At 42.2% G+C, this 13,148-nt stretch overlaps 1 protein-coding gene across 4 annotated transcripts in view; it reads right to left on the bottom strand.

The window, feature by feature from the left end:
* The window catches only part of LOC144667848 (phosphatidylinositol 5-phosphate 4-kinase type-2 beta), a 96,524-nt gene that overhangs the window by 14,252 nt on the left and 69,124 nt on the right, over positions 1-13,148 (bottom strand). For all 4 annotated transcript variants that reach the window (XM_078529371.1, XM_078529372.1, XM_078529369.1 and 1 more), the window contains 3 exons: positions 9,823-9,861; positions 1,440-1,553; positions 151-406 (listed from right to left, as the gene is read on the bottom strand). In XM_078529371.1, the coding sequence (XP_078385497.1) occupies positions 151-406; positions 1,440-1,553; positions 9,823-9,861 (409 nt within the window). The remainder of the gene's footprint in view (positions 1-150; positions 407-1,439; positions 1,554-9,822; positions 9,862-13,148) is intronic.

Genomic DNA, 13,148 nt, shown 5'->3' with positions numbered 1-13,148 from the left:
TGCCTTGAAATAGTGGAAGTGGGTCTTTCCCGATCAGCATTACAGCCCATGTGCTAATGCTGCTCCCATAATGGTGTTAGGTATCAAAAAATCTTTAAACTGAAAGTATTTTATTTATAAAATATTGTAACTTTAGAACAATCTGCTTACTGTCATGGCTCTTTATAGCATATACATCAACTGTTGGATCAAATTCTCCTGGTCCAAAGATTCGTGGGAAATTCAACATGTTTCCAGGACTGTCTGGTGGGGTTCCATATGAACCAACCGGATGGCCCATTCCATCATTTTCACAATCTTCTTCGTCGCCTTTCTCCTCCACTTCCATCTCTTCTTGTTCGGCACGATCCACATCATGGATGCCAACTAACAGACTGTAATCCATGATCTTCAGCTGTGCTAAAAACTATTAAAAGAAATGAATGAAGCAAAGTTAGGTGGTTTAAGTACCTGCGCAAAGCCATCACTGGGGCAATAGGATGTGACTGCTGATAGGTTCAGTTATCTCTGGGAGTTTATCTTTGTTAATCCATCAAATTACAAAAAAAAAATCAACATCGCACTTCAACTCTGCTGTATTTTCTGATGAACACCTAACATGGTGCCTTGTTGCAAAACAGACTCATTGTAGTGCACCAGACATTGCATGGTATACTTATAAGCTGCCTTTATGTAACATGAGATTGTGCCATTCGTGCTAAGGCCCTATAATGGGTCAGTGCAGCTGGCTTCAACTTGAAAGCAAACTTGCTGGGACGCTCTAAGGCTCATGTCTGGAAGACCTAAAGAGACTGTTTACCTTGGTGAATACTGACAAGTCTTTCTTTGGGTCGCAACCATCTGTGCAAGGCCCATGTGACAGGAGCTGGCTTCACCGACATGGACCAAAGTACAACATAAAAACAACCATTGGTGCACATTTCGTTCCAGCTACATTAATGCTGTTTGCAGAGACAGGACCATTGTGGCAAACTTGGAGCATTCAGATCAAGGCTGCAGTGGCTTTACAGTGCAACAGTCTATGGCTTGCGTGTATCTAGTAAAGCTGGTACATCCCAAACTATGCATTAGTATTGGATCAATATGACTGTCAAAGTCAGAGCTTCTGGTCAGGAACATAGGCAAGTGGGAACAAGAGGAAATCATTCAACCCCAGAATTCCATTTTGCCATTCAATTAGATCACAGCTGATCTGAATGTTAACTCTATCTACCTGCCTTGGAGGAAAGGAGAAATTGTTGAATGTAGCAATGGCTAAGTGACACAATTTCTGAGATTCAAATATCCCAAATTGGAATCAAGTACTCAACATGCACAAGAGGCAAACGCGTTGTCTGGTGTCAGGTAACCATATAACCAAACATACATCCTATATGAAACAGTTTGCATGCACTATATTGGTCTCAGTTTCTACGAAGTAAATTGTAATGATAACTGACCTCAACATCACGCTTGAGTTTGTCCAAAAACATCTTTTTGTTTTCATCTCCAATTTGAATTCTCTGTCCTTCATTTAGGAAATCATTGTCCTTCAGTGTTGGTAATTCCTTGGCCTGTAGCAAAACAAAACAGAGATCACATCAAATACAAAGCACTTTACAAGGTTGACTGTACATTGGGATCAATTCTATTTTTTTAAAAAAATCTTGTTTGTGGCATGTAGACAACATGGCAAGGTTACCTTTACTGACCCTCACTAGTTGCCTTGAGTATTGGCACATATTTTAATTAAATTGTTTTTCCAAATGCAAGGCTTGCTATGCCACTTCAGAAGTCAACCATCCAGTTGGGTTTAGGTCAACACAACCCAACTAGTTCTCTAATGTCCTTCAATGAAGGGAATCTACTCTCCTACCCATATGTAGGCTACAATGCGTAGAGGTAGCAACTTCCCCTTTGCTGAAGGGCATTAGAGAACAAGTTAGGTTTTTGGCAAAATCTAGCAATTTACTGCTTTAAGTTCTTTATGCACACATTCTGAAGCCTGTGGCATCCGAAAAATGACAGATGTGCGCTAGATAAAGATTACAACAACTTGCATTTTTATACAGTGCCTTTAACATCATAAAATGTTCCAAGGGAACTTCACAGGAGCTATCAAACAAAAGGTGACACCAAATCATATAATGAGATATTAGGATAGGTGACCAAAAGCTTGGTCAAAGACGTAGATTTTAGGGAATGTCGTAAAGGAAAGATAGGTAGAGAGATCAAGAGGTTCAGGGAGGAAATTCCATAGTTTAGGACACAGGTGGCTTAAAGCATGACCATCAATGGTGGAGTGATTAATATCAGGGATGTACAAATTACATGACCTAATATAAGGTACCTATCGGAAGAAAAATATTTGTTATCATGTAGACTGGGAATGGTGAAAACGTTTTCCAAATCTCCATAGTTGTGGTGAATCCATCATTCCTGAGTTCACTTATTTTAGCAAAACAACGTAGGCATGCTTAGCTTTTAGTGTTCTCTAGGTAGCCATGAGTATATCTTGGAGGTTCAATCCAAAAGCTTCAATATTACAGTGATGCTTCAACTGTGCCTTAACAATGGAAGTAACCATCATAGACATCAGTAGTATGGCCACATGCTCAATAGGAAAATACAATGCATATAACCAATGTTTTATATCACATTAATCACATAGGAAATGACAGTAGAAATCTGAGTTGCTTACGCCCAGACACAGTTACACAGGCGTCAATTCAAGTACCTTGATCAAATGGCTATGCTTTATGTGCAAATTTAGATTGTGAGCATCAGTTGGCAATTGACCATGAGACACATGCTATGACCATGTAAGGAGGGGTAAAAATGACTCCCCTATTATATCACTCCAGGTCTGACCACTAATGGGTCTTTTTGTGAATTTAGAGAGGATGTGCTTTGCCAATACTGCAGGAGTCCACTATGTACACTTTCAGATTATAAAGAAATTAGTCAGACAGGTTTTCTGAATTTAAACAAAAGGAAAGATAAATTTATTGAAACTACTTCCCAAATTTAAAAAATCTAGGTAAATCACAACCACCATTCATATGTCACACACATTCCTTAGGCCCACACACACACTAGTAAAGGTGGTAAGATAAGAAGATAGGCTTAAGGGTTTTTTTTAAACAGTTTGCGAAGAAGATAAAATAAAAGGGGTACAGGGTTAGCTGTTCTTTAGCTGGTTCCGATGTGGTGATTCAACATTGCGGTTGTTTTGTTCAGTTGTCTTCCTGGGTGTAGTTGTATGGAGCAAATTTCTATGTTTTATTCCCAAAACATCTCGGTTTCCAGTAGATTTCTTTTCTCAGGACAGTTACTTTGCAAATCCAGGTACAATACTTTTGAGAGCGAGAGAGAGAAAAGCTTCTTTGCAGCTTTTCAATACAGCATTTTGATCTCTGATCTCTCTGGCTTGGTAAAACGGTTCTTAAAAGTCCTGCTGGCTGTATATTGCAGAGGAATTCCATTAATTCATGTCTATTGCCATCATTGCTTTTAGAACAGGTAATTGCATTTTGATGTCTCATCAGTTTTAGGATAGTGTAAGAGGCAACAGGAGATGGGGTAGACTTGGTAGATTCACAGTTTGGTGTTCTCAGTTGCTGCTCAGAGGCTAGGGGGTCACCTCAAAGATACTCTGAAGCTCTCCTCAAAGCACGGCAACATTGATATTAATGACCGAGAGGAACTTCCTACCAATCGTTCAGAATGGCGACAACTTGTCCATCAAGCTGCATCAGGTATTGATTCACAACGTCTTAATGATGAGGCAGAGTGGCAGCAGAGAAGGAAGGAAAAGGAGGCAAATCCTGCATTCAGGATCCCACTACCCTCGTGGGATGTCCTGCCGAAGTGCACAAAGATCTGCACGTCGAGAACTGGTTTGTTCAGTCACATGAAGACCCTTGGCAGAAGCTCACAACCCTGAATAGCGGTCATACATAAACTGATGGACAGCTGACCGAGTATTGGAGATAAAAGCACTGAAATCATGGAAGAAACAGCTTGATGCTGTGATGGAGTAATATAGATTTTTTTATGGATGTTCAAGGGTAACGTGTATCGGCCTCCCTATCCATGTCAATCTTAAGAATTGGCACAAAAGTAAAGATATATAGGTTCTGGGGTGAGCAATCTGCAGATATTTCAAGTGCATTTTTTTTTTGGCAGTCAGAAATGTCAGGCTGTTTCGCAGACTTGGGCACAAAATGTAATTTAACTAGGGGAGAGAAATAGTGTGGATGATGTTATAAGGGCAAGAGTGAAATTTCCTCCCTTCTAAATAGAGATATCCTATGGAATGTCAAATAACTGTCCCCAGGGTTCACATACACTAAAGGCTGCTACTTGTTTTAAACCAAACTAATGATAGAGATAAACATAATGTGATACTGGAGGTTGTTGATAGCTTCACATATCTAGGCTCCACAATCACCAGCAATCTGTCACCCGATGCTGAAATCAACACACTCATCGCAAAAGCTGTTATGTCCAAGCTGAGTGAGAGAGTGTGGCTAGTTATATGTCCAGTTCAGTTTCTGGTCAATGGTAACCCCAGGATGTTGATAGTGGGGGATTCAGTGATGGTAATGCCATTGAACATCAAGGGGCAAGGGTTGGGTTCTCTCTTGTTGCAGATGGTCACTGCGTGACACTTGTGTGGTGCGAATGTTACTTGCAACTTGGCAGCCCAAGCCTGGATATTGTTTCATTACAAGCCTACCGACTCCCACAGCTACCTTGACTACAACTCCTCACACCCTGCTTCCTGTAAGGACTCCATCCCATTCTCTCAGTTCCTTCGCCTCCGTCGCATCTGTTCTGATGATGCCACTTTCCAAAACAGTTCCTCTGACATGTCTTCCTTCTTCCTTAACCGAGGTTTTCCACCCACGGTAGTTGACAGGGCCCTCAACCATGTCTGGCCCATCTCCCGCGCATCCACCCTCACACCTTCCTCTCCCTCCTAGCACCATGATAGGGTTCCCCTTGTCCTCAATTATCGCCCCACCAGCGTTCAAAGGATCATCCTCCGCCATTTCCGCCAACTCCAACATGATGCCACTACCAAACACATCTTCCCTTCACCCCCCCGGCGGTTTTCCACAGGGATCGTTCCTTCCGGGACACCCTGGTCCACTCCTCCATCACTCCCTACGCGTCAACCCCCTCCCATGGCACCTTCCCATGCAACCGCAGAAGGTGTTACACCTGCCCATTTACTTCCCTCCTCCTCATCGTCCAAGGGCCCAAACACTCCTTTCAAGTGAAGCAGTGCTTAACTTGCGCTTCCCTCAATTTAGTCTACTGCATTCGCTGCTCCCAACGCGGTCTCCTCTATATTGGAGAGACCAAACGCAGACTGGGTGACCGCTTCGCAGAACACCTTCGGTCTGTCTGCAAGCATTACCCAGACCTCCCTGTCACTTGCCATTTCAACACACCACTCTGCTCTCATGCCCACATGTCTGTCCTTGGCCTGCTGCAATGTTCCAGTGAAGCTCAACGTAAACTGGAGGAACAGCACCTCATCTTCCGACTAGATAATTTACAGTCTTCCGGACTTAATATTGAGTTCAACAATTTCAGATCATGAGCTCTCTCCTCCATTCCCACCCCCTTTCTGATCCCCCCTTTTCCAATAATTTATCTTTTTTTTTACAACTATATTTTTTTCTTTTCCCTCCTATTTTTAAATTTATTTCAATCTATTGTTTCATCTCCACCTTTTAGCTCATTTCCATCCCTTCCCCCCACCCCACCCGCACTAGGGCCATCTGCCACTAGCTTGCTTCCCTTAATGTCCCCATTAGCACATCCTTTAAATAAAATCACCACCGTCAACACCCCTTTGTCCTTTTGTCTATGACATCTTTGGCAGTCTCTTCTTGACCTCCACCTATCACTGGCACCCTATCGAGCTCTCCTGTCCCACCCCCTTCTACCAGCTTATATTTCATCTCATTTCTATATGTCTTAGTTCTGATGAAGGGTCATACGGACTCAAAACGTCAACTGTATCCCTCTCCGCAGATGCTGTCAGACCTGCTGAGTTTTTCCAGGTATTTTTGTTTTTGTTCTGGATATTGTCCATGTCTTGCTGCATTTGGATATGGACTGCTTCAGTATCTGAGGAGTTGCGAATGGTGCTGAACATTGTGCAATCATCAGCAAACATCCCCACTTCTGACCTTATGATGGAAGGAAGGTCATTGATGAAGCAGCTGACGATGGTTGAGCCAAGGATACTATTTTGAGGAACTCTTGTAGTGACGTCCTGGAGCTGAGATTACTGACCTCCAACAACCACAACCATCTTGCTTTGTGCTAGGTATGACTCCAACCAGTGGAGAGTTTTTCCCCTGATTCCCATTGACTTCAGTTTTGCTCGGGCGTCTTGATGCCATACTCTTGTCAAATGCGGCCTTGATGACAAGGGCAGTCACTCTCACCTCGCCTCGGGAGTTCAGCTCTTTTGTTCATGTTTGAACCAAGGCTGCAATGAGGTCAGGAACTGAGTGGCCCTGGCAGAACCCAAACAGGACATCAGTGAGCAGGTTATTGCTAAGCAAGTGCCGCTTGATAGCACTGTTGATGACCCCGTGGCAGGATTTGAACTCGGAACCCCAGAGCATTACCCTGGGTCTCTGGATTACTAGTCCAGCGATAATACCACATTGCTAATGCCTCCCCTTCTTGCTGTGAAGAACTCCTGACATTAGTCCCAGGTGTGTCTTTTGCCATTTTCAACCTGCTGCCTCTTTCTAATGTCATTGAGCAGTACTCCGTATTTACTATTTATGTAGCATTTAACCACACTTTGACAGTGGTGTTGATTCTGACTCCAGCAGGGAAGCCACATTCACAGGGAGTTCAGGTTCGGCGATGACACAGCCCCAAATTCTCTCACCCACTCTGTGATCACAGCTTCCTGCTGGGGACATGGGATTGAAGAATTACTTCTCCTGAAGTTCTTTCTCAGTCATTTCCTTTCAGGGCTGGAAAGCCCAATTTTAATACTATTTCCTCAAACTACTCCTTTGCTTGTGTGATTAGAAGTAAATCTGTATTGATTTTAGCAAAACGTGATTTAAAAAAGTATTTTTTTAGAAAATAAGGAATAAATGGCCTTCAAAATCTCACATACCAATAGATTCCCCAAAGAGGAAACAGAAAAATAAATATCTGTAACAGTAATTTTTGTTTGCAACTTCCAAACCATGTTGCAAATGTGGATTGTAAGGATCGTGTTCAAATGTAAATTTAAGCCTAAATAAAACATTTCTCTCAGACAGTTTAGGGGAGTTCTGTTTCTGGAAATGGGAAATTAAAGCACATACCCTTTGCATGAATTGATTTCTTATCCAGGAGATGTAATTTTGCAAGAAGTAAAACATGGGAAGCGTCACAATTTTTCTGGCATATTTGGCCATGGAGTGTGCTGACCTTGGCTATCATTTGCTTCATTTCGATGTTACAGAAACATCAACACACCCTCCACAATGAATAATCCCTTGCATTGTTTTATCTTTACAAAACCTCAAAATAAGAGCTTTGTATCACATTCTAAAGATATTTTCAACAGGAAGCTTATTCAATTGTTTGCAATTTAGATATTATCTGTACCTAAAACACAGAGGGAATAATGTTTCATTGACTGTGCCCTTGTCTATCAGTTTACACAGTTTTTTTCTCTCATCAAGCTGCTGACAGCAGCCCTGTTGTACCCTGCACAAGAGACAACTTTTCATCTGTAAGCCTTTACAGTAAGAGTCAGCAGGGTATGCATCAATTATGGCAGTGTTGTCCATTAGAAATTGCCGACTAGCCAGAAGTGTGAGTAGAGCGACAGAATTTTAGCGACATAACCTAGTTATAGTATAACACACATTACACACAATATAGGTAAACTTACTTCACATGTATACTTGCTTAAACATCTACCACTAATCAGTGACCAAAGAAGTGATCAAAAAGCCACTCAAAGCCCTCAGAGTGATCAAAAAACCACTCGCACTCTTTGCTTTTCATCTCATCATTTTACTAACAAACGCACAAAATGGTTCAAGTTCACATTCATAGGCCAAGCAAGTACAAGTATCGAGATCACGTGCCAATGACTGTGTCCGATAGTTTCTTTCTAATTTACTAAGCAGGAATGTAATTAGCCACAATCGGACTAACGTTAGACAATGCTGCATTTGCAGAGGTGGGAAGACGACAGTACAGCTGAGCCGACTCTGTTCTCACTCAACATCCATACCTGTAGCCTCCCAACCCCAGGGGTCATTGGATGGCAATTAGAAGTAGGGAAAGCTGACTGATATTCATCTCCCTCCCCACCCCTGGACCAGTTAGGAGGCCGACTGTAGCACCTTTACCGATGTCCTGACTGAGATGAATAAACCCAGCGCACAGTCGGCAGAAAGGGGGGTAGCGGAGCATGCACATGGGGGCAGAGCGTGTGCATAAATCTGGCTCACTCCAGTTTCAGGCTTCTCATTGACCCTTACTCCCACACACCAACATGCACTCTCACAGTGAGTGAGAGTGATTGAGTGAGACCTGAGGCAGGGAGTGAGCTGGACACACTCACCCTTTCACACTCTAATGGTCATCTTTATTTATTACTCATTGTTTTTTTTTTGCTCAGCAAGGGTTTTTTCATACCTAATTTTTTTTTTTTAAACTTCATGTTTCATGTTGTGCCAAACTTTATCTTTCTGAAATTTACTCATCAGCCCTTTGAATGAGAGAAATTTTGAAATGTGGCCCGCCAGGTGGAAAAGTTGGACAAGGCTGATCTAACCTATCAGCAAATCCTTCTATTTCTCAATCCCTCATGGAGTTGGGACCACAGCCAGATCAGCCTTGACCTTACGGAATGGTGGTACAGGCTCAAAGGGACGAATGGCCTACTCCTGCTCCTAAGACCTATGTTCCTCTGTTATATGGTCAGATTGAAATGATTAAATATTAAATAAGCCATTAAACTTTCTGGAAAATCGTGTACTTGTGAACTGTAGATGTATTGCTCAAACTACTCTGGGGCCAGGTATTGTGAAGAAAATATTTCGGGTAGGTTTACTCTTAGCCAGCTAAGGTCAAGACATAACTTGAGCTCTACATCAATTATTTGAAGAGTTTTATTGTACATCTATTCCCTTCTATTAACGGTACAGAATACTTTTCCACCACACTCCCTCTTATCCCTGGCCACACACTGCCAGGCTTCTACATCTAGTCTTTAGGGGGTGCACAGAAGCAGCACCAGTGTTTCCTTTTTCCTGTGGGAGCCTTCCCAGGGGAGTACGAGCGATACTGATACGTCTAAGAGAAGCAACTGGTGCAGTTCTAATCCTACTGCTTTGAGGCTCAGTGTATTAGAGCTTTACTGCACTGCAACAGTTTTGCATCCAATTCTGTCATTTCAAAGCTGGCATTAGTAACATGTTACTGAATTGAAAATAACAACATCACACATGGATTGAAGTAGCCTTCTGTTCCATCACACACTATGCCTTTATCACAAAAATCAAGCAAAATCAAGTAAACAAACATTCTCAAGCCTCACACGGAGAGACCCATTGTGCTCCTCAAATCCATAAATACAAAATGGTTTAATAATTTGTCATGTTTTTCTTAATTAAATTTTTTTTTTACAATAACAGATATAAAACAGGCAAGAGAGTGCATCGTTAAATCCTGGCTCTTGTGAATATGTGTTCGTCATATTTCTATGATAAAAACAATGTAGATAAAAGCAAGGGTACTGTTGGAAGCTAAGGGATTGATAATATATTTCATATATGGAGATCACCATACCTTTTCCTTTCCACTGGCTTCCCTTGATACCGTAGAACCCTAAGGAAGAAAGCAAGAAGTAAATGTTACCATTGTCCTTTGTTAAAAAAAATTTAAATACTACTCTCCTCAGGATTGCCTTGATTGTACACCACACGAACCAAGGAGGATGGAATAAACCTATTGCCAAACCCCAGCATATCCCAGTCTTCTGTTCATTTTCCCAAGGGGCGATGGAGGTGGGGTGGGGGGGAAGGGGGAATGAGTTGCATGAATGTGGAATGGAAGGGTTCACCCTTCGACTTTCTTTCCTTTCCCGAAGTGAGTAATACTAGAAATCTGCTTGCTGCTTCTGTCAGGGGACATGGAAACCTGAGCTTGCTTGTGTGGACAATTACAATGAGGTGTAACCCCACAACCTGCCATACTGTGGCATGGTGTCCTTTTGGAAAAGATAGAAAACAGCTAGAAATACATTTGTCATATGGCATAGCAGTAAAGGATGGCTTTAGAAAATTTTAGCAGACATTCAGTTAGGACAGCCAACAGCAATTCAGCTAATAAGCAGTTTAAGCCCCACAAATTTATCTGCTTCACAGAAATTCAAAGTTCTCAGCTGTGCAATTTATAAGAAGGTTTTAGCTCCAACGCAAGCCTACAAAAGTGAGGAGCTTCACACAGTTAATACACGCAATTTTGTGTGTAGTTCAGCATCTTATTGAAATAACTGAAAATGATAGAATATTTGGTGTATAATATACAGGTTTACGTAGGGACATGAGTAAGACATTCAACTCGAGTCTGTCTCTCCCCAAGGCATCCAAAAACCTCACTCTAAACTCCCTGCTCAACTACGGAGCAAACAAACGAGTTCCCTAAACTCAGTCTTCCAGTAGCACCTCTGCTGAGCTGATCACTTTACTCAGTCCTATAACTGATTATTCAGTTAACTACTGTCCCAACAGCCTTGTAGCTTTACTTCTCAGAGAGCTTAAAATCCTTGTCTTCTCTCTCTCTGACATACGCTGAGCACTCCCCAATAAATGACAGGTGTGACCAAAGCAGATTCCATAGATTTCTCAACAACCCACCCAAGCGTTTGTCTCATTGTAAGCCAACCAGTCTCACTGAAACTTCACCTTTCTCATGAGGGTTTCCAATCTCCACATTTGAAGATCTCACCTTGGAATTCTTTCCGAAAGTTGCTCCCATTTGGATGGTTTCAAAAATGGCCCACCTCGCAGGGATTCAATCTCACCTTCAGAGGTTCCTTTCCCCTGGACTTCCGAGTACACCCAAGCATCACCTTCCAAGCATGATTTCAGATTTGCAGCTGTGCCAAGCAAAACACCACAGCTTCAAAGAGGTACCTTTACCTCAATGGCCCACAGCACGGAGTCGCCAACCTTCGGCTGCCTTCTCAGGTCTTCAGGGCTTCTCTCAAGCCCACTTCACTTCAAGTTTGCTCCCTGTAACTCTTTCTTTAACTCGGAGCCTATTACTCTGCTCCTTTCTTTTAGCTTAACTTAACGGGACCTATTCCTGATCCCTGTCTTTGTCCCTTACCTAGGATTTCCTTCTGGGACCTCTCCCTAATTTGGGACCTTCTCCCTGTCCTCCTTCAGTGTCCTGCTCCCTGGGACACCTACCTGGTGATGGCACTCCAGTTCAGGTCATCTGACCTGCTATTTGCACCGCTTGCCCTCCCTTGCTTCTGTTGCAAGTGCACAGGGACCGATTCCCAGCCTGGAAAAGGTAAAAGAAATGAACTGCGCATGTGCGGCCATTTCCCAGTCAACACATGCACCAAAAGGCCCGAAGCTTATCGGGAACTGGAGTTCCCGACCTCCAACTTCAGATGAAGGCAAGTATTTGAGTTTCATCACAAAGTAAAACAAGTACTAAATTTCCATAAATGCAATTTGCATTTTAAAATTCTCATCCTTGTCTTCGAATCCCTCCATGGCCTCACACCTCCCTATCTCTGTTGCCTCCTTCAGTCATGCAATCCTCCAAGAACCCTGCACTCCTCCAACTCTGGCTTCTTGGACAACCCCAATTTTAATCATTCCACCTTTGGCACCCTTGCTTTCAGCTGCCTAGGTCTTAAACTCTGAAGTTTCCTCCATAAACTTTTCTGCCTCTCTCCCTTTCCGACGTTACTTAAAACCTGCCTCTTCGTCACATGGCCTAATATTGCCTTATGTAGCTCGGTGTCAAATTCTATTTGATTTCACTGCTGTGAGGAGCCTTGAGGCATTTTGCTATGTTGAAAAGCTACAGAAATGCAAGTTGTGGCTGCTGCTGTTGTTTTGATGACTGTTATTTGGACATCAAAATCAAATCTGATCTTGTCCTCACCCAACATCCACACATGCACCTTGCAGCAGGGATCACCTGGGTAGCAATCAGGGGCAGGAACATAAAAACAAAAAACTACTGCGGATGCTGGAAATCCAAAACAAAAACAGAATTAACTGGAAAAACTCAGCAGATGCTGCCAGACCTGCTGAGTTTTTCCAGGGGCAGGAACATCCTTGGATGATTTTTGCCTCTTTAATTGAGGGCTTTGAGGCCAACAGGAGTGTCCTAATACAAAGAACCAGAAGCAACCTAAGGAAAGAATTTTTCACGCGACAAGTGGTTAGAATTTAGAGTGCACTTCCCGATAGGGTGATGAAAACAGATTCAACAGTAGTTTTCAAAAATAAATACTTGAAGGGGAAATAAACTGCAGGGAACAGACCAGGGGGTGGGACTAAGTGGATTGCCCTTCGAAGCAGCTAACCCAGGCTCAAGGGGCTGAACTTTCTTCCTCTGTGCTGTTCTATTCTATGATTCCAAATTCTTCCAGCTTACGTAAGTCAGGTCTGTTCAGGATTCAGTCTGGGACTAATCAGTTTGTGTAGCTCAGTATCAAACTGTGCAGAGTTTTCATTCAGAGACTTTGGGGCAGTTTGCTGATTTTCAATTTTTATTTATATAATGGGAACATCCACTTTCCAAAGAATCTACTTAAATTTCTCTAAATTAAATTAAGTTATACTCTGTATTTCAATTAATTATTCACTTGGTTCAATAATTTAATTACTCACTCCACTCCATAATTAGTTGACTTACTGCCAGCACTTAACTAATTTGATAACTTAATTTAAAACATATCTATGCTGAACACATTATAATTCAGCAACAGTATGGTAATTATATTTTTATTAACATTAAGGAGCCAAAGAAGTCTATAGGTTAGCAAACATTTTCTGTAGCCATTTGTGACAACATTCCAGCCAGCACACTTGAAATTTAATTTCAGCAGCACACTTACACTGTTAAATGCCACTCAATTGTGT

Source organism: Cetorhinus maximus, chromosome 25, assembly GCF_964194155.1.
Source record: "Cetorhinus maximus chromosome 25, sCetMax3.hap1.1, whole genome shotgun sequence".
In the NCBI taxonomy this organism is placed as follows: domain Eukaryota; kingdom Metazoa; phylum Chordata; class Chondrichthyes; order Lamniformes; family Cetorhinidae; genus Cetorhinus; species Cetorhinus maximus.
This window is presented reverse-complemented; position numbering and strand designations above follow the sequence as displayed.